Raw genomic sequence first — 22,174 nt, 5'->3', positions numbered from 1 at the left:
GCACCAGTCCTGTTGTTACCTATATAAGTTGTGACAGAGACCATTCATTTTCTGTGGCTTAGTCGTAACAGAGAAGAATACAACTGACTCATTTAAAAGTTTAAATTCAATCACAGACCTTTGAACACTTGGCTACTAAAATTCCAGTGAGAAAGTGTACTTTTTCTTCCTTTTTTTTTTGGCTCACTGAACAAGTCCATTTTAAAATTATCCCTTAGCCTCCATTTAGAGTTTATGCCACAATCCATCTTGTCAGATTTTACTGTAAGAATTCAAAAAAATCACAGATATACTAAATTGAGAAGTTAATAGTCAAATTTTTTGTTTGCTTGCTAACGAAGGAATTTTTTCTTGGTCAAACAATCCAATTTGTCTGAAATGATGGGTATCACGTATCCATGCTGATCAGATTCTCTCAAATTGTACTTTTCCAACTGAACACTTGAAGATACTGTCACTCTGTCACTGAGGTGAATGGCTCTGGTGCTGGCATGATCGGCAGTGGAATGCTCCAGTGGCGTGCACAGAGGGGCTTCCCAAGCTGGGGGAACCTCAGAGGGAGCTGGAGTGAAAAACTGGCTGGATGGCCAGGCTCAGAGAGTGGTGAAAGGAGTTAAATCTGGCTGGTGGCCAGTCACAAGGGGTGTTCCCCAAGGTTCAGTATTGAAGCCTGTTCTGCTTAGTATCTTTATTGATGATCTGTATGAGTGGATTTAATACACCCTCAGCCAGTTTGCAAGTTGAGTGTTGATCTTCTGGGTAGGAAGGCTCTGCAGAGGGATCTGCACAGGCTGGACCAATGGGCTGAGGCCAACTGTATGAGGTTCAACAAAGTCAAGTGCCGGGTCCTGCTCTTGGGTCACAACAACCCCAGGCAGTGCTACAGGCTGGGGGCAGAGTGGCTGGAAAGCTGCCTGGTGGGAAAAGCCCTGGGAGTGCTGGCTCATGTTCAACAGCAGCTGAACATGAGCCAGCATGTGCCCAGGTAGCCAGGAAGGCCCATGGCATAGTGGCCTGTATCAGGGGGCCAGCAGGCCCAGGGCAGTGATTGTCCTGTGCTCGGCACTGGTGACGCCAGTGGAAATCCTGTGTCACCTCAAACCCTATTTCCATTTGTGGGCCACTCACTACATGAAAGACATTGAGGGACTGGAGTGAGTCCAAAGAAAGTCAATGGAGCTGGGGAAGGGTCTGGAGCAAGTCCTGTGAGGAGGGGCTAAGGGAGCTGGGGTTGTTTAGCCAGGAGATAAGGAAGGTCAGGGGAGACCTTATCACTCTCTACAACTGCCTGAAAGGAGCCTGTAGTGAGGTAGTGATAGGACAAGATGAAATGGCCTCAAGTTTGTCAGGGAAGGTTTATACTGAACATTAAGAAAAATTTCTTCAGGCTGCCCAGGGAAGTTGTTGAATCATGGGGATATTTAAAAGATGTGTAGATGTGGCTCTTAGTGATATAATTTACTGGTGGGACTTGATTATCTTAGAGGCCTCTTCCAATCTAAACAATTCTATTCTACATTTGTATCATTTACAGTACCTGAAATCAATAGTATGTCTCCACTTTTGATACTCTGTCTTAAAATTTCCACTCATTGGACATAATATACTGCAGATATTTAAAAGATGCCTTTAAAGTGTGGTGCAGATGGAGTGCTCAGGTACATGGTTTAGTTGTGAACTCGGCAGTATTAGTTTTATGGTTGGACTCAATGATTGTAAGGGTCTTTTCCAACCTGTTTGATTCAGTGACTCCATGACTCTATAAAATCCAGCATACAATCACTGGTATTATTCCCCAGAAAGGTTTTTCCTAACATGCTTCTGCCTGAGTATAAGTTAACAGCATCACGGGTTGTCCTTCCTTGTTTCACTGTTACTCTTTTGAGGAGCCCAGTGTGAAAGCAGATGCGTGGCTGTGCATCAAGTGTGACTTGAACTTATCAAGCTGCAGCTGAACAGCCAGAAAAAAACCAGCCAGCAAAAGCCACAAACCGTGGTCTGACAGCTCAGTACCTATTTTTTGTCAGTAATAAACACATGCCAATGAAGAAGTTCTGTGTCTAAAAGCAGATCTTGTCACTTTTGTCTACAATCTGTATTAGAAGCATCCCAGGCAGCATAATAATTTTGGTGAATAATTTTGGGGGTGAAATATGTAATTAATAAAATTTTTAAAAATATAGTCAGTACCTCCCCACTGGCATTGACTTGTCTAACAAATAGTCTGTAAATTGTAAAGTATTTTATGTTATTCTTCTTCCATCTCTTTTCTCTTGGATGTGCTATGGGTCAAGACAAAACCTGGTGTCATTCGTCCTGCGCAGGCAAAAGGAAAGAGTGCACAGCAAAAGGAGGAGCCCTATCAACCCAATCCTTTTAAAAAGTACCTTGAAGAAATCAGTGATCAAAATATTGAGCAGGTGAGTAGCTCTCACTCTGAAGGATTTTGTAGCCTCCGCTAGTTTCCTTAAAGGTGAAGGAATAAACATAGATCCTTATTTTGTCCTGGTCCCTTCATTTTTTTGCAAAGTTAGATGATTCCCCAAGGGGCACCCGGCTCCTAAAGGAAAGTCTTCAAGCTGAGATTGGCAGCTGGGCTTTCTACAGGGCCATTTTTTTCTGGTGATGTATGCTGCAACCTGTATGCTGAGGAGAGGACCTTTTTATGACGTCTTTAAGAAACATTGTAAAAGAGAGGGTTGAAATCCTGTGCTTCCCTGTCAAAGAGATGTCTAGATCAGATCCACTAGAAAGCGCTTCCTTCATCTGGGGCCCAGACCTGAATCCTCTCTGAAAAGAAATGACAGCAATGACTGGGCAAGGTTCACACTTTCCTCTCCAAGGGAGACTGCAGAGGAGCTCCAGGGTGTTTCTGTGTCACTTCCAGTGCATAGCTCCCCCAGGTCCATACCTCTCCCAGGTCCATGTCCCTCCACAGATTGTGGGTACAGTTCTACCACATGTGATGGGCATTAATGGGCAGCCCGTGGGGCAGCAAAGGTGCTGTCTTCTCCGACAGCCTTCTGCATGAAGCCATAGGATCACTTTGCAAAAACACATCTTGAACTTTGCTGATATGTTTGAGGCATTATCTCAGAGCAAATCCAGAGAAATGGCTGTGATAGCCTTTTCTCATGCATTTGTGTTTGTGTGCAATATTGGGAAATAAACCTTAAATATGATACATAATCTGAATGTTCCCTGTAGGAGTTTGTTATTAACCTATCCAGTGTGTTCTGAATCTTGCATCTGGAGGGAAGTAAGATGAAGCCAATAGTCCTCTTGTTAGACACGATGTGAATAAAATACCTTACTAATTGAATTTCTCTTACTCCTATGCCTCTCTAGTCACATTAGAGATTTTAGCAATGGCAGCCCTCTCTTCTTCCTTTTAAAACAGAATTTAATTAAGATTTTAATTTTAGCTCTTTCCCTTCCTCTCCATAGCTCTGACTTGATATAGAAAAATCTAAGAATTTCTCAAGAGTACTGCAGCAGTGCAGAGGAAAATAATTGTGGTAGGAATGGGTTCCAGCAACATGTATGGGTACCATCAGAAGGTTTCTATAGAATGTAGAGTTGATATAAAATATAAGAAAAAATGAATAAAAATAGTGATTTACAATTTGACTTTGAACTTTTGAGGTTGACAGTGAATATTTGAGTTCGGTGCCTACAAGTGAGTTGATAGTGAGTTATTCATGCTTTAACTTACTGAAAACCTTCTGATGCCAAGGTACTGTGCTGCCATTTGCCTGGGATGAAATAGCTGGAGAGTTATCTGGAGCTGTTGCCAGAGAGCTTCTGCCCTAGGCCATCTCGGCAGAGCCTTCCTGCAAAGGCAGGGGCAGCTCAGACCTTCCTTTCATCAGAGCTGGACACTGATTATGCTGGCTATAGTTTTAGTGATGAAAGAATTCTGTAATCACCAAACTTCATCTTTTCAGGCAAAGACAAACCTGGGGTTATTGCCAGAGCTTGAAGCATTATGACATTTGAAGCTAACTGTGGAAACCAATCAACTTACACTTTATAAATTACTTGTGACACATATTACTGATATACTGACAGCATAAGTCCATGTTGTTGTTACAACAGAACGCGAAATTATTTTATATAAAAGCTACACATTAAAATGAACAAAAAAAATACTGCACTGTCTTTAATAGATGGAAAAGTTAATTTCCCAATTAATAGGTTTAGTTTTGCTTCCTTTATTTAAAAGGAATAAATATTATGTCATATGCCTTATAGGACTGATAAACTGGTATTTTTGTCCTAAGCTAAGTAATATTACAAGTTGCTGTAAAATACTTATTAATTTAGAAGATCTCTGTTAAGACATCTTTGTTCTGAAAAAAGTAGTAGTGACTTGTATTCAGATGGATTCACTTAACAGAAACTGATTTTGTTTGTGGGAGCAATGGCTGTATGATTCTAGTGGTGGTCCCATAGAACAATTAATAGTACAATATTATGTGGATCTAGGGAAAACTCTAAAGTGCTGAACAAGACAGCATATGCTCTTAATTTCAGCTCCTGCCTCCCAGAGTAGTTTCATTGTGCTGATATTATATCCCCTGTGGGTGGAGGAGACTTGGATGCCCAAGTGAGGATGTTCACAATCTTGCAGCATCTGTGAAACTTCCCTGAGGGGTTTTAGTGCCTGTAGGAGGGCTGCAGCACTGACTGTGGAACTGGGCTTGGTGCCAAGATAACAGCTTGAAAATTGCGCTGGCTATCTTTAACCATGGGGTTTTTTAGCCCGTAAAGACTAAAGACTCATTCTCCCCCTTCACCTGCTCTCAGTAAAAGCATTTTTGGCTGCACGGTGGCTGACTTCCAAAGAAGGGGAGTTGTTCTTACCAATATTCCACCCAAATCAGGTGAATTTACTGCTTTGACTGGATATAAGAGCTGGGAATTAAAACTAGGAGACTGGGAGCTAGGCATTCTGCTCCCTGTGGAAGAGCCAGTGCCAATCCACTTGTCCACAGATACGACCTTAGCACGACTATGGCTGTGGGCAAAAGTGCTCACACTGTTACCGATTTTCCCTGCTTTTCTTTTAAGATTTTCCCAGTCATGCTGGGAGATTCAGCTCTTACATTTCTATTCTCTCTCTTTCTCTGGGTTTTCTTTTCCTTTCTTTTTAATTCCGTTGCTGACAGCAACCTCTCTAGGTAATGTTGCTGCCTCTCCTTCATGTAGCCCATCTTGAAAGGACAGACCCTTTCAGACTGCATCTTCGAGGAGGGTAGAGAGTAGATGAGATTCCAGATGGCATCAGTTTTATTAATTTATCTCTTTCGATTTTTCTTAGACCTCTGCAGTAAATCTCTGCCCTGCCAAACCTCTCAGTGTGACACTGAGCACTGGTGACTATTGTGGGTGACATTCAGTTTGAGACATAATGATGCAGCCAGCTGTAAGTGCTGACTTTCAGCTTCACATCCCTCTGTTGAACACACTGTGTTTTCTGTGCACCAGAGAGTAGCTTGTTTGCCTTCCATTTCGTTAAGAAATGTCCCTTTGTGGAAAAGGTCCATTTCCCTTAAAAATAAATGGTAATTTCCCCTTAAACAGGTAGATGATCTCATGCAAATAATCCAATGTAATTAACAGAGAAAAAAAATATCTAATTTAGTAAAGATCACCTGGAAAGGATGTAGTTCAGCTCACAAATATCTTTCTTCATCTGTGTTCTGGGTACAGTGTACATAGATTTACTCATGTACCAATAAAAAATCCCAATTTATTTTGGCTTTTTTTTTTTTTTTTCATGTTATCATATGCTGCCATCTTTATTTTTTTTCCCCTGAGGGCATATACAATTGGTATTACTGTTATCTTGTGGATATTCACCCCTCAAACACTTTTTACAGACAGAGTGTAATATTTTTGAGGTTCCAATCCAACAGTATTAAGCTTCCCACATTTTTAGATGCCTTTAGATGCCTGTATTTTTCCCATCATGAGAAAGAATTTTTTTCCTCTTAGTACATTTCAGTAACATTCCAGGAATTTTGTAAGTATGTTCCACTTCATTCAAAAAAGAACCATGAAATACACTGGAAGTGGATATAACTCCTGAGCAGTGCTGACATGACAGCTTTATGAAGATTTTAATTTGAAATTGGGGGAACAAGGTCTTTTTTGGAGGAAGATTAGACATTTTGTTACATAATTATGTGAAATGACTCATAATGAATGTTAGAGAATTTGTGTGCTTGAAAATACTTATTAGCAAAAATGTTCACAGACCCCTTTGTCCTTTAAAGAAGAAACTACTTTGGGCAAGGGAAGGAGAAAGATCAGGATGAACTAAAGAGATATTAGCTACACTTGGTGTGAACTTGTACAACCTGTTTGCCAAGGTTTATCATTAACAGAAGCAGGACTGGTGCCTTTGAAGAGGCACGGCAGGAGGCAAGGGTGGTGTGAAGTGGCTGCGCCGCTGCCAAGCTCTGATCCGTTGTTTGCTCATGCTCACTCTTTTGGTGGGCGATGCATTAGCTTCTGCTGGAACTAATCACAGCTCTTGTCACAAATTTTCTGGTTCTTGAGCTCAAAGGCACAGCACAGGGGAGTTTCTGGTCTAGACAGCCAGCCAACTGGGTGAGAATCCAGGATGTATTGTGGCAACAGCCTTGACAAAACCTAAGTGCAAGATGTCTGCCAAAACCTGCCTCCTTGACTCCTACCCCAAATCTTTTGAAAAAGGATTTTATCCTTTTAAAAAGAGCAAAAAGAGCACACATATTGGGTTTTCTTAACGAGAAACACTATTAACTACCGACAACTTAGAACAGCAAAAAATACTGTGTATGCACCTTCACTGGTTTAACTCTTAAGTGTCTCAAAAGTCTTGTTGAAAACGCTGGAATGCTCCTGCTCATACACAGATACAGCCTTCTTTTGTACCTCTCAGACACTGTTTTTACATTGGTTTTGTTCCCAGCCCACTGCCTCATTAAATCCCCCCAACATGACCATTTTATCCTAGCGCAGGATCCTTCAGGGATTTCCTTTTCTGTCACTTGAGCACCAGTTGAGCTGCAGGAGGGAGATGCACTGGACCCCAGTATAACTTGTTTAATGGGACATCTACTGCAGGTTTTTGTGTGTGCACTTTCATGCCAATGAAAATGTTTAGTGTAGATCAGTTGTATTGGCATGAAAATTGAGTACCTTTCCTGATTAACCATCTAGTCCTATGAAACATAAAAAGGTGCAAGACAAGCACTTTGCTTTTTGCCCAAACTACTTTTTTTTGCACCCATTAATCTGTTTTTGTTTACTTTTTCTTTCATAAAAGATTGCTCTCCTACACCGTCTGTATCCAACTAAACTGATCACTCCAACTAAGTCCCCTTTGTGTCCTCCATCCATCTCCCTCACTGACTGTCCAAACCCTGGACCTTTCAGCTACTTGTCTTCCATCATGTGTGATGCTCATGAGAATCCTTATAGCCCTTACAGACACAACTCTTTGTACAATAAAGTGAGCGTCAAGTGTGGTGTGATTCAAGAGCTTTGTAGGCTGTTATCCTTTTAATTCTAGGCAGAATTCAGCTGAGTCATTAGGATTCAGTGCTGGTAAGTGCTGTGGGAGATGTATCTCAGATGAGCCTGTGTGTCCAACTTCCCTGGAGATATTACAGCTTTTCCTTTCCTTGACACAGCTCATGTTGGGTCTTGCTTCCTCTAGACTAGCTAGGACAGGCCACTCTTCATTCAAACTATTTCCTCTTTAAAGCAGGAATAATCTATTTCGTCCCTCATGCTCAGATTAATTTTAACACTTACCCACACTAAAGTAGGGGGGTATTTCTTTTTTTCTTGGTGATTGAGTGAAGGGAGGCTAACCTGAGAGAAATACAGACTTTTCCAGTGGCTCTGTCATCCTGACAAACAGTTGTCTCTTGCCAGTACAAAGCGAATGCTGTTATTGCTGAAATTTTTGTCTTCTTTGAGACAGCATTGGAGAAGTTAGACAAAAATCACTGTAGTCCCAGGTGTGTGGGTAACAGGGCTGTCTAATGAGCTTTGTAAAGTGAAAATTGTGTCCTATGCCTTAACTGAAGTCTTTTTGAAGAGCAGCTAGCACAAGGTATTTACATTTACAAAACAGCCCCTGCATCAGTTGTGGAAATTCATAAGCATCCATTCCATATCCTCTTTTTCTATCACAGAATCTGGCTGTAAGTGATCAAACCTTGTTGCCAGGAGAGATCATTGGACTCAGATGTACAGCATGCTTTTTTTGGGATGCAAGAGGTTAAAACATAGGCATTATGTGCTGTTTCTTTAGGCTATGTCATGGTCTCCTCTTCAGGGGAAGTACCAGGGTAAAATACGTGTCACTAGTTACGGGCACACTTGACAGGGAGTCGAGACTGGAAAGTCAAGACTTGACAGGGAGTCAAGTCATTTGGAAAAATGTATCATCTCTGCAGAGAATACATGTTGATCAGCTGTCAGACTCCAAAGAAATACCTGGAAATGCCTTTCTCTCCCCATAATAGAAGCATAATTTATGTTAATAGGCAATGTTAATAGTGTTTGATACCGGCTCCTCCATCCTGTGGGATTTATAGAATTTACCATTTTACCTACTTATGAGGATGAACTAGAACTAAAACTAAAATCAGCCTTCCATTCTGTCTTTGAGACATCCTGAGCAAAAGCACTTTTTCACATCTGAGAGACTGGTTTAAACAGAACAAAAATTCTGTTTAAATGTTTACTGAACTGGGCTGACATGTTTATTTAGGCAGAAAAGATTTTACAATCAAATATTTTTGACAAGTTTCCTTATTCATTGAAAGCATTCACATGAACAAACAAATAGTTCATAGGACCACTAAAGCAATTTTTTAAATACTGAAAATACACATTTTCTGTTGCTAATGAAAACAATGCTAAAAACTCAGAAATTTGAATAGAAAAGTGAATAAATCAGGAAAAAGGTGTCTGAAGATAATTAAGACAGTGTACTTTTTTGGTATATCATGTCAGCTGTTTTTTGGGAAACAGAATAATCAGATGGCAATACTGGGCTATTTTAATACAAACTGAGTTTTTTTTACCCCAAAAACAAATATTCGTCAGTTAGAATTTTTTAATGCTTCTGTTTTGGTCTATAATATTAACTTTCTTTGATAATCAAAGGAAGACTAATTTTGATTTTGTTTACATGATCAATATTTAACATTTGAATCAGTATATGCTGATAAAATTGCTTACAATATCTGCCTGTTATTTCCTGTACCACCCAACTAAAGTCTGAGATATTAATATTAATGTTTTTAAAAAGAAATTATTTAATTTATTGTCATAAATACTTGCAGTAGCAGAAAACATAGCACAGCAGATATAGTAAAAGGTGTTGAAATTTCAGAGTTAGACCAATTCTGTGAACAACATCCTGACAGCATGGGAATTTCTTTCTGTTCTCTACTAAACCTGGACTATTTTCTCTGTAAATTCCCTGGACTTTCCCCTCTCCACTTCTCACCCCTTAGGATAAGGAATAATATGCAGTGGCTCACTTGCTGGCTCTCCAGCCACCCAGTAAACACGTGGTCAGTGTCCACATGGTCAATCTATGAATGTTTCTAATTATATGTTGTGTTTGCTTCACCTTCCACTAGAGGGCAAAACCTGCTCCTATAAATTCTTACAACCATTCTTAGTACGTTACAAATACAGTATTGAAAAGGGGCAGGAGGTCACAGTGAATGAAGGTATTCTCCACCTGCACTTTTGTTAAAAAAATACCTTAAACAAGGGTTCCCTCAGAAAAGGGAAATGGAAACAACCAAAATGATCACCTGTGTCTTATATTAGGGAGACTGGATATGGTGAGGTCCTAAAAACCAGGATCACTTCATTTGTTGCCTCGAGATCTAAGATAATATCAGCTGTCTTGATCTGAAATGCTTAATGGAAGGGCACTGTGGTGTTGTTTAGGTGGGCTTGACTTGGTGCCAGATTGGTTTTTTTGAAGTACCTGAATCTCTATAGATGATAAAATTACACAGATGAAGCTGAAAGATAGACCTGGCAATTTTTGTGGATTAATACTGTTCAAATTGATGAAATCCATAACCTGTGTCCCAAATAATTTCACTATGTGGTTTTAAGCTTTGATAGGAGGAGGCAGTGGGAACCAAGATGTTGTGTCTCTTTCCTCAGTCTGTGGACAGGCTGCTTCTGAAGTAAAAATGTTGCCCATTTAAGTGAGCTGATTCTGTGCCTACTTGCCTTGTTATCTCTCGTCCTCTCCTTCCCCACTCTATTGCCCAGCCACCAGGTGCTGCTGCTCTTATTTAAACTCCTTGGACTTGAATAATTACATGAATTAAAAGTTTTATTATTAAGAAAGCTCCTTTTCCTTTGGATTGCAACAAAACAACTCAGGAAAAAGGAGTTATATACAAGTATTGCAGTGATGGAGAGCCTGAGGAAACGTGTAGCTCTGTGGTTTACTCCAAAGCATTCTTCTGATGGGAATCCCTCCAGCCTTTAAGGGGGAACTGTGTAGGGTGGAAGAGCACAACCCTGCACCTGGGATACTGTGTCCAGTTCTGGTCTCCACAGTTCAAGAAAGATGCAGACAGGCTGGTGAGAGTCCAAAAAGGGCCACAAATATGATCAAAGGGCTGAGAAGGAGAACCTATCCTATGAGGAAAGACTGAAGAAGTCTTCCTGGAGAAGAGAATGCTCAGGAAGGACCTCCTCACAAGATCCCAGTATTAAAAAATAGTTATAGAGAAGACAGAGGCTTTCTCTTCTCGTGGAGCCACATGGAGAAGACAAGGGACAATAGGTTCAACTAGCAGTAGGAGAGGTTTCATCTTGTTATACAAAAGATTTTTTTATAGTGAGAGGGACCAGTCACTGGAACAAGCTCCCTAGGGATGTGGTAGAGTCCCCACCACATGTGTTCTAGGGGTTCTAGATGTGTTTGGACAGGGTGCTAGGTAACCTCACCCAGGCTCTCTTTCCCACAAAGGCTGGGCCCTTCCAATCTGTGCTGTTCTAAGATTCTATGATTTACAGGAGGCACGGTCGATGTAAATATCTGTCGGGGCAGAGAGCACTAGATTTTAGAAAACCAGCTGTCATTTTGAAGGAGAAAGGAGTGACTCGCCCAAGCAAAGAGGCAAGAAATGAGTGGGTGTATCTCCCTCAGCTTCTAAGTCCCTAGTGAGTTTCAAACTGCCTTTTCTTTCTGTCAGCAAGGGCTGAATACACGATTTATGAACACTCCTGCGAAAATCTCCCTGTTTGTTAAATATTTAGCAGCATAGCCTTTGAAAATGGATTGGAGGGAACTGCCTTTTTGCAAGAGGGGTGAGAAAATTACCATTTCTGCCAGGTCAGGCATTACTTACAACAGTAGCAGAGGACAAGTTCTCTTTAGTGTCCAACTTTGTGCTCAAGCCAATTTAATTTTTTTCCCTGGGCCTAAATGGAATTTTCTTGAAATCACTAAATGTAGTCATGCTGAAAGTGTCAACTTTTCATAATCACTTGCAGGTCTCCAGGCTCAGAGGTAAGCAGAATATTTAAAGGGAATCTTTATTATTTTTTAAATGAAATCAATGGTGTTTACTTCATCATCCAATCTCCTACTCATTGGAGTTTGTATTTGATTAATAGTAGCATAGTGGGAATTGACATTCTGTGAATACAGCAGTCTTTCAAGGTTGCCATGGAAAAGCACTTTTCTCCGAGACATCATCCCAGAAGCTTTTATTTTCTAGAAGACAGTTTCTTTTTCTCTTTTGAACTTTGATATTTAAATGTTGCACTTGTGTAGGTGTATTGTGGTTGATCAATCCACTATCTGTGATCCAGAAAAATTGCTTTGGTGTAGAAAAAGATATCAGAGGTAAACAACTCAGTTCATTAGTGCTGTGCTACAAATTGGACCTCCCTGTTGGGAAAATACTAATGCTTAATATTGCTGTGTCTTCTTTGTATATTATTTTATGGCATTTCTTCGGCTTAATGATTTATTTTAATGATAAAATGTTTAGATGACATTTCTATCATGTTTGACTTAGTTTGATAATGCCTTCAGAAAATATGTGTAGAGTTCCTGCTCAGCTCATCTGTAAAGAAAGGCGTTTCTCTTGAAGCACTTTTTAGAAAGATCATAATTTTCTAAAAATAATCAGTTGCTTTCTTCAAATCCATTGAATTAGCAATAGAGCTTGAAGGTATCTTAGGCTCAACAGGAGACCCAGGAACATGCACTTAACATGGAGGTGTCCTAAGTCTGGCACCACCTGTAATGAATTCTGCTACCCATTTCTCTGGAGACAGCTCTTCCAAAGAAGGAGAAAGGAATTGATTACTGTGTCACTGCTTTTGGCCTGGGTAGTTAGACAAGTCTGAGAGCCTTTCTGTCCTATTTCCAGTAGGAGAAGCTGTTGATGGTAGGACCCTGGCATTTCTTTGGTGTGCTTCTGTTCATTTAGAAAACATGCACAACGCATGGGATCAAGCTCCAGCAGGCACTTTTATGCTTAGAAACCAAAATGTTCTTCCCAGTGAACACACCCAGGAATGTTCAAGTTTCCTCTTGGAACACAGTTACAGCCACCTGTGTTTCTTTCTGCCATTACTTTTATACAGGCTGTCTCTGCTGGGACAGATTAAACCAGTCTTAAGCACCAAATAAGTGTCTACATAATAAAAATTTGAGTTCATCCTTATATCTGGCTTTCAGGGGTGATGGCATCTAGTCTTCTGCATAGTGGATTTCAGTCAGACATTTTTTATACAATAAACATTCCCAAATATAATAGAAATTCTGGCCCTGGCTAGCAACTTGCTTCTGAGAACAGAAGCAACCCAGAGGTAAAGGCTGTTATTAACAGCATTAGCAGAAATATGTAAATGAGTGAAGAATATCAAACAAGATTTGGCGTGTGTGAAACCTGTGTGAGAAACAAAACTTATACTTGTACGTAACTTATACTTTTTACTGAATATAGTAAAAAAGCAAGGCCTGAAGAAAAAAAGAAAATCATAATTGATGGAAACTATCCCCAAACACCTAGATCTATATAGAAATTTGTATCTTAGGGCTCACGGAACACAGGTGTTTCTATGCAATTTCCCACTGCTTTTTTAGATTTTTAAAAACACTACTCAGGTATCAAGAAAAAGTAAACAGTTAACTGATAGACCTTTGGAAACTTTATAATTTAAAGGGCAAATTAGAGTTCACTGAACTTTTATTGCAAGTGTTTGTGTAATGTATACTCTGAAATATGGTCTTAATTCACTCCAGTTTTAATTATGTTAGATAAACGCATAAAATAGAACTAGTTCTGGTGAAATTCCAAGAATGTACTCAGAGCTTGAATTCAAGAAGTCAGAATTTACTGATTGACAGAGGTGTTGTGAACTAGCTTTCTCTTTTTCTCAGTTAAATACTAGCTATAATTTTAGTAGTTATATTATGGGCAGAATATGATCTGAATGCAAATTTTTATATAATAGGTGGCAATTAAAGATGTGCACTCTTGAAGATTCATTCAAAGTTTCTGGTTTGGATTTAAAGTAGCTAAGGTAAAAGATCGCTCTTGCATCAGAAGCTTGCTCAGGAAACTGGGCTTTTTCAGTTTTGCAGGTAATTTGGTAAGAAAATATGTGGGGGAAAGTCAGCTCTAAAAATTAAATCTAGTTCATTTCACAGTGTCACCTGGAAAGCAGTTAGAGTTCTTTGGGTGTTTTCATTCAATGAGAAATGAGCTCTTTCCTTGGGCCAGGAAGTATCATCAATTCTAAGCAATTACTCAATTTCCATGAGTCCATAAATAGTTTACAGTCAATATGTTGAAGGAAATTTCAAATACTTCTGTAGTTGGAAATTATGACATTTTCTGTCCAATACACATTAAATTTTGAAAACATTTAAATACTCCAGAAACCAATATGCATCCTTTGGGTTACATGAACTATCTCAAAGCAAATAGTTCTAATCCATGTGATTAGAAGAGATTTGTCTCTGCTGCCTTACCCTGTGAATGTGTAGGTTGTGGTTCTCATGCCTCAAGTCTTCACTATGGGTCTGAAATCCTTGCTGGCCACTAGCTCCCGTAATCCCCAATAGTGAAATTAGCCCTGCAAGGAACTGCAGCACTTCATTAGCCCACAGCAGAAAACAGAGGCTCTTAACATGATTACCACAAAGTGGATAGTGAAATGCATTTTAATATTTTATGGAAGTGATCCAAAATGTGACATCCAAGACAGACAACACAATATTCTAGTTACAGATGGGTTTTCTTGCAATTGAATACTTCATTTTAATTTTCTAAATTACTAGCAAAAATTTGCAAGAGAAATCAAAATATTATGCAGAAAGCTTCTTCTTTTTTTTTTTTTTTTTTGCTAGTATTTTTCATTGAAAAATAATTTTGGCAGAAAATACTCAGTCAAATCCATCACAGACTGGTCCTGCATGTGAAGTTAAACTTGGTCTGGGAAAAAGCAGCCCAAGGAAAACTGCACTGCTCGGCTTGCATGCATCTCCCTCCCACTCCACTTACAGATAAGGAATCCTTGCTGCAAAGCCCTGTAACTCTTCCAGCCTCTAGCATTCTCTGGTATTGGGTTGTCCAGAGAAGCTGTGGTTGCCCCATCCCTGGAAGTGTCCAAGGCCAAGCTGGCTGGGGATTTGAGCAAGCTGGTTTAGTAGAAGGTGCTTCTGCCCATGGCAAAGGGGTTGGAGCTAGGTGATTTTTAAGGTCCCTTCCAGCCCAAACCTTTCTATGGCTCTATGATTAATTCTATTTAGATTCAAATCTCTCAGTCTCACCACAGTCTGGTGTCCTTCAGGCCTGTGTGTGGTAGGAACCTATCAGGAAACCATGTTTGTGTGAGTTGTTTCTTTTTTGCAGGTATTTATCAGTACCTGGAAAGAGTTTTGAAATCTTCAAAATAAAAATGTACAGCTACAGTAGTGTATAAGAAGGATTTGCAAGTCTGTCACGATGTTTTACTGCATAAGTCTGAAGGCACATTGTAAATCTATATTGTGATCACTATTTCTACTTTACTTTTTGTTTCCATAGAGGTACAAGATGCAAAAGAATTCAGTGCTTAACAACTGAAACTTTGAAATAGATTTTATACTGTATCATTTCAAAGAGACTAGAGGCATTATAATCATAAATTGCCTGTTTACATTTATTATTTTCTTTCCCCTTAGTTGAAAGTAGTCCTTGTTCTGCTGCTGTGGGTGTTTTACCATTTATTGGTACCGACTATTTAATGTTCATTATCACTCAGATAAAGTGGAGAGACATAAAACAGTTTTATAAAAATGTTTGTTTGTTTTGTGTGTTTAAATAAATGTTTTTAGTCTTTGAGAAATCAGTCATTTTTCCCTATTGTGAAAGCATATGTCTATGTTTAATTAGGGTCTAGAGTACCTAATTTATTTTCAAAGGTGATTAAAGACTTGACAGAGTAGTGTAAATGTGAATGTTCTCTGGCAGCTATAGTTGAAATACTCTTATTTCTTATGTATGTTATCTCTCACTGGTTCCAGTTTTAAACTGGTGCCTCAATTAGCAAAGGTTGCAGAGCCTCCAGAGAGCAACTTAGATTTATGAAAAATGTCTTACACTGAGAACAATTCAGAAAGCTTTATATTAGTTCAGAGGCAGCTGTGATTCATAGCACAATAAAGATGAACTGACCTTTTAAAGGCAAATATGTCTTGCTGATTACAGAACTAAATGAGCAAAGGTCTAATGAAGATATTATATAACCACCTCTTTCCAAGACTTGTCTAAGTCTGTAAGAAGTTATTTTGGGCAGGTATATAATTTCTCTTTGAAGTTACATGCTGCTGGTACTTACATATTGTAAAGATTCTCTGCTCTCCTCAGTGTAATTTTGCAGCCACAAATGCAGATTTGTCTAGTTTGCTCTTCCATTGTTCTTAGAAAATATAAAGAAAAAATGTCACATTATGAGAAATCTGAGTAACGTCTGGAAAAGTCAGATATTATTGATTAATCTTGTAAGAGTAATGCAGAATTTTGTAACTTTGTCAAAGGAAACGAGTAGAAATTATAAAAGAAATATTCATCTCCCATCATCAACAGACACGATCTTTTCGCATTTGCATAGGAGGTAGGGCTTCTTGCCAGCTGCTTTGACCTGAAGATGAAAGAATGCCGCTGACAGAGTTTGATGAGGTCTCACTGAGACTACACACCGATAAAAAGTACAAAGATCCTAGTTGCATTCACAGCCCAGATCTGGTGGACACAAGCACATTCCTATATGACTCTGAGGGGTGGTAGGCACACAGTGTCTATTTATGAAAGGGCTAATCCAGCCTCATTCTGCCTACTTCATGTTCTGGTACTTTTAAGTTGTCTGTGTAGTGTGCATTCAAGAACACCAAAAATCACAGTTTTAAGGAAAACTCAGAAAGGAAAGAATAAGACTCTATAGCCTCTTGGTTAAACTCAGGACAGTATGGGACATTTTCTACAGCAAGACAGACACATTTTGGTTTGCGCTGACACTTGATGGAAATAACACAGATAATTGGCCTCCAGTTCTTTAGGATGAAGTCACCCAGCCAAGGCATTTGTTTCCTTTGCAGCTGGCAGAGGCAGAATTGTGTGATTCCAGGGAAGAACCCAACACCTTCCTTTCAGGGACCTGCAAGACTAAATGTTATTTCAGCAGAAAAAGAGTTCAACACTAGGCTTATATGTTCCTTATTCACTGAAGTACTGCTTAAAGTTCCTTATAAATGAGCCATATGCGAATTCCTTAAGTCTAGACTCATCTGACAAGTAGAATGTATAGACTCTTCTACGATAACTTCAAGGGTTTTAGGTCAGAGAAGCCTTGTGGAAACAGAGAGAACTGTATATTGTTAACTAACTCTTTTTCTTCATTATTAATTAGTGAATTCCTTACCTTCTTTCAATTAAACCTCCCCAAAATAATCAATATTACATGTCTGCTCAGAAAATATAAATAATTTTTCTCTCTGTGGAGACTGTCACACAGTTTGTCTCTTTAGTTTGAAAAGAGGGTGCTATCAAAATAAGGGAAGCAAATATATTTCTTGGACCAAAAAAGGTAATTTTGTCTGGTCTAAGGAGGGACATGAGACCTCATATTGAAGAAAAAGGGTAAGGCAGAATCATGACTCAGAGGGGCATTTCAGGTTAACAGGACAGGCAATGGATACTTGGCAAGAAAGGCCAGGATGAGACAACACAATAGAAGTGCATTTTTCATTTATTTGCTCTCTGTGCAATTTGAGAAAAAGAGCTGCTTCATTCTCAGATCACTGCCTGGCTAGGGAACTTTTCTTTCTTGTGAGTAGTGGACAATTCTTCTCAGAGGGCTTAGCTGTACATCAGAAAGTGAAGAGAATATGAACAATACTTTCCTCCTTCTCTTTGTGGTTGACCCTCCAAACTTTGGCTGGGATACAGACGGGCCACATTCTGATAAAGCAATGACTATCTCAACTGTGGGGTTTATTTCACTGGAATACACTTGCCAAGATACGACAGGTGTTGCTAGAACTCTGTACCTGTGTATCATCAAGGATTGCCCAGCCTTGGTAATCATGGGATGTTTGATTTGGAAACAGGAGTTCTGTCTCCCATGCAGACCATCCAACACCTCCTGTGTGTGCTGCAGCAGGGGCTGGTGTGAGGTCTGGGGGATGCCTTGGCAGCTGCCTGGTTGACATTGGGAGCCACGTGAGCGTCAGAGGGAGGGATGTTGCCACTGAGAGAGTCTAGGCACCTTATCCCTTCCTTACCCCTCTTTTGCCTAAATTTATTCCTTCATAGAAATATATTGAATAAATAAATAAATCTGTTGCCTAAAGTTATTCTCTTGCCTTTTCATTTTTGGGAATAATAATCACAAAAAAAAAGAAGTTAAATGGTTCAAAACTTCTGTTGTTGCTAAAGTAGATTCCTTCTTCCCTGGAAAGGAATCAGGGCAAATTTACAAAGGAAGAGAGAAATACATAGCACATCCATAAAGTAATTGCAGAAAATTAGAACGTATTCCACTTCAGTATATTTCTTTGTGTACAGGGCCAGTCTAGCAGATAGTTTTGCTTCTCAAAAAGCACAGTGTAAAAATCAATTTTCTTAGAAGAGCAATATTTTTAAGCAACAGATAATTTTTTGATTCAATATTTGATCTAAATGCCAAAACAAATTAATGCCTTTGATACACTGAAAATAGCAGGCTTCTTCCAATCTTGTTTTTGGAGAATCCTAAAATACCCAAATCCCAGAACTTTCAGCAACCTTTTCTTTAGAGATGATGTCTCTGTGTCAGCCTATAATAAAATGTCACAAGCTTATGATCTTAACCTTGGCTTTATAGGCTCCAGCTGATCTATTTACCTGCATTCTAATTAAAATCTCGTTGAAGTTGGTATGGTTCTTCACTTGAGTCACAGCCATCAAACTTTATTACTCAAATGCAAGATATATAATATTCAAACCACTGGAAAGTTACCAAGATTGAAACCAGTTTTCTGCACATACTAATTACTGTTACACAGCATTTTTTAGTGAAATGTTTGTATGATTTATGTCTATGAAATTTCATAGACATATGAAAGGAAAGCTCTTTTGGAGGAGATACAAGAAGACAGATATTCAAAGTGACAGAAATATGGTTGCAGTTTTAAATAACTTTATGTGCATTATCTAATACTAAATGTATCATAAATTGGTGCTCTTGCTGTGATTTTTACTTGAGATGCCTCTTTGAAATTCAAAAGGGATTTATCCCTTCCCCAACCTTTTAATTATGGGAATATAATATAACAGAAAACAGACCATAACTTGAAATAGATTTTCATACAGACAAGGAGTAGTAGAGTCAGCTGAACACAAATTAGATCTCATTGCCTTGCTATCCTTTGTATGTCTGAGGGTATTTGCTTTAATTTTAAATTTTAGTGATATTTATATAGAAATTGAACTGCTAATGAATACTTTTTTCCTGTTTTTAACCTCATGTTCTCTCCAACCTGTGACATCTTGGCTCGGCAGCCCAGTCATCCCATGGTGCCTATTCCAGAAAATGAGACACTCATCTCCAAGGAGGTAATCAGTTGACATTTAATGGGTTTAAGCATCTGCATGCTAGCTTTATCTTTTATTTGCATAGCTCATATAGAGTTGATCAGTAAAAATGTGCAGAGCTTCCAAACCTGCTTTAATCCAATGCAGAGACCACATAAACATTATTTGTTCTCAATGGTCAGTGAAGAAAAAAATCGAGAGTTGTTTTGCTGCCTGTATTGCTTATGTGAATTTGAAATAACACTAACATTTATGCTCCAGGTTCCTGGTATGTGCTGTTGGGATGTTAGAAAGTGGGAATGGTTAAATTGTGCTCTTTGTTAAATTATGCAGCCATATTTAAATAACACCTTCCACTGTTTTCAGTCACTAATATAGCTCCTGTTTTAAATCCCAAATACTACAACAGGTACCAGAAGCACTTAGGATAATTAGTTATTGAGAATTTCACAAAAGACAGTCAAGAAAACATCAAATGTAGTTCAAGTTGTCCAGTATCAAAATTCAGTGCCAATTTTATTTGACTTTGAAGAAGGATAAAAATTTTCTTGAAGTCTAAATTCAGTGGCCAATTCCTGACTATATTTATATAACTAAACTTTAGAACCATAGTGGTTACCACCCTAGACAGTGAGAGCAGAAGCAATCTATTAGTCATTATCAATTTTCTCTTGAGACAGAGCATACAGAAAATTAAAAAGGTTCAGCAGGCACTGGCAAGTCCTCTTTTTCCAACAAGGTTATGAGCATGAAGCTGAATTATAGCCTCAATGTTGGAATAAACATGTAATTCAATTAACTATCATATTATTTACTCTGGCTTTGAAATGTCATAGAACATCATGCATTACAGGACGTTTTCAATACTATTTTAGAAATTCATCTAAGAAGGCATAACTTGCTACCAATAATAGCAGCATGAGAATGTTTATGACACAAGAATTAATTTTTTACTACCGAGACCTCTTTTACCAGGTGCATGCTCACAATTCTTTCACTAGTTTTTTAATGAATTTAGAAATACAGATAGGAATGATAATTACATATTTATAAACAGTTTATTTTTAATTTATTATATTAAAATTTGATTCTAGTTTGTCTAAAAGCAGCAACATGATAATTTAAATAAATGAAATGGATGTTTGCCAATAATTTCTACCAATGAGTAAATTATTTTTAGTTCTGAAAAATATTGTGGGAGTTTTGGGGTCAAGCCCTTCACATTTTGGAAGTGGAGGATTTGCCTGAATTCTGAGTTTGTTGAAAACATATCAATATATCTTCACAGTTTCTCTCAGTTTCCACTTAAAAAATAAGGGGAAAAAAGATAAAAATGACAAGAGGTTGATATCTCACTTGTTGGGTTGATCAACAGACTGCTGTTCTGCACCAGGAGTATACAGGCACGGCCGTAGCCTCTTATGGGCATCCCTGGGCTCCCTGTGCAGGGTGTCAGAGACTTAGAGCTATTTCATATATCTTTTTGTTTGAATCTCCATCACAGCCTTCCAAATCTCCTCCTTCCTTCCTTGCCTTTGACATTCCTGCTTGTTTCTACACCATCAATCCCCTTTCCTCTGCCTCCCAGGAGCCACTTCTTGATTCTCTCAAAAGCAGGTGTTACTGTGGAACTGTGTCTGCTGTGGAACTATTCAAAGAAAGACCCAAAATGCCCTCACAAAGTGAAGTTAGACCACAAATACCTGGCAGATCTTCTGAGATAGATTGTTTTTTTTCCATCTCTGCTGTAAAGTTTCTGAAATATTACTGAAGTAATGATCTATCATTAGAAGGCAGTGAGAGGGACTGCATAGTTCTGAGGGTAAATTTGTTTTGAGATTAAGCAGATTTGCAATACACCAGGAACTCTAAAACGTGTATATATACACATGTATGTGTATTTGTGTATTTGTATAAGTGTGCATGTATATATCTACAGCCTCTGATGATGCAGATGATTTTCCTGTATTTGAAAATAAGATAGAGGGAGGCAAACAGCTAGATCCTTGTCTCTCATCTTTCTGCTTTACAGTTTGCACATTGAGGGAGAATTTTGCAGATCTAATGGAAAGACAGATATTTTCAAAGAGAATTCTCTAAGAGACAAGACACATAATTCAACTGATGCATTATTAAGATCAGTTCAGAAAGTGGAGGACCTTGTACTGACATAGTAATGTCAGACACAACAAAAGTGCAAAATTCTTTTGGTTAGAGGCCAGCTTGGTCTGTTCCAAGACAGGTAAAATATATAGAACTGTCTTCTAAAAGTTTGCTTTGCTTTTAAAGAAGCACTTTGAACAGAATTTCTATCAACCAATTTATTAAAAAGCTTAAATGTACTACAACAGTGGGAGAATTTGTACCATGACCTGTAGAACAACTATACCTGATGAAATTGTGGTTGCATTTATAAGGACCAAGGACAGTCAATGGGAAAGAAGAAGATTTATAAGTGCTGTCATCAGTATGCTTTCTTTTTCCTTTGATTGCATCTTACTGGATGACTTATAATGGCATTAGCTAGAGGCAAATAATATGCTTTAGGGTTCAAAAAAGTGTCAGATACCATTTTGTACAGCTGAGCAAGCTGACTATTTGTGCTGTTTCCCTGGGGCCTGTCACTAATGTGTATTTTGCAACTATGACTCTGCAGGTGAACTCCAGTCCATGTAGATACATCAGGAAGAATTGTGCTAGGCTCACCACAAGCTGCTCAGGAAGTGATATCAAGAGATGACACATTTACTGTTTCCTCTATTACAAATCAAAGAAAATGTTCTTCATAGAACTATTCAACTCACTTGTACAGAGCAAATGATCTAATATTTTCCCCAGTTTTTAATCTCATTTTTAGCAGGAGGAGGTGACCAGGGCACACCACACTGGCCACGTGAAGGCTGAGCGATCTCTTTGTATGTTTAATGGGTGGCAGAGAAGACACAAATGCATCTCTAGAGCTGACCCCCCTTTCTCATTCTCAGTCAAGAAGGACTGAACAAAGGCATCTGTTTCCCTTGAGATCTATTGCTGGAAGTGGAAGTATA

The 22,174-nt window shown here is 38.7% G+C and overlaps 1 protein-coding gene across 3 annotated transcripts in view; it reads left to right on the top strand.

Annotated features, from left to right (window-relative positions):
• The window catches only part of LOC104693474 (muscular LMNA interacting protein), a 103,752-nt gene that overhangs the window by 74,685 nt on the left and 6,893 nt on the right, over positions 1-22,174 (top strand). For 2 of the 3 annotated variants that reach the window (XM_019289971.3, XM_039569893.1), the window contains 2 exons: positions 2,295-2,420; positions 19,095-19,148. In XM_019289971.3, the coding sequence (XP_019145516.2) occupies positions 2,295-2,420; positions 19,095-19,148 (180 nt within the window). The remainder of the gene's footprint in view (positions 1-2,294; positions 2,421-19,094; positions 19,149-22,174) is intronic. The other variant, XM_039569892.1, reaches the window with a different exon arrangement.

This window comes from Corvus cornix, chromosome 3 (genome assembly GCF_000738735.6).
Source record: "Corvus cornix cornix isolate S_Up_H32 chromosome 3, ASM73873v5, whole genome shotgun sequence".
NCBI classification, from domain to species: domain Eukaryota; kingdom Metazoa; phylum Chordata; class Aves; order Passeriformes; family Corvidae; genus Corvus; species Corvus cornix.
Note: the sequence above shows the minus strand (reverse complement) of the source record. Positions and strands in the feature narration are given on the sequence as shown.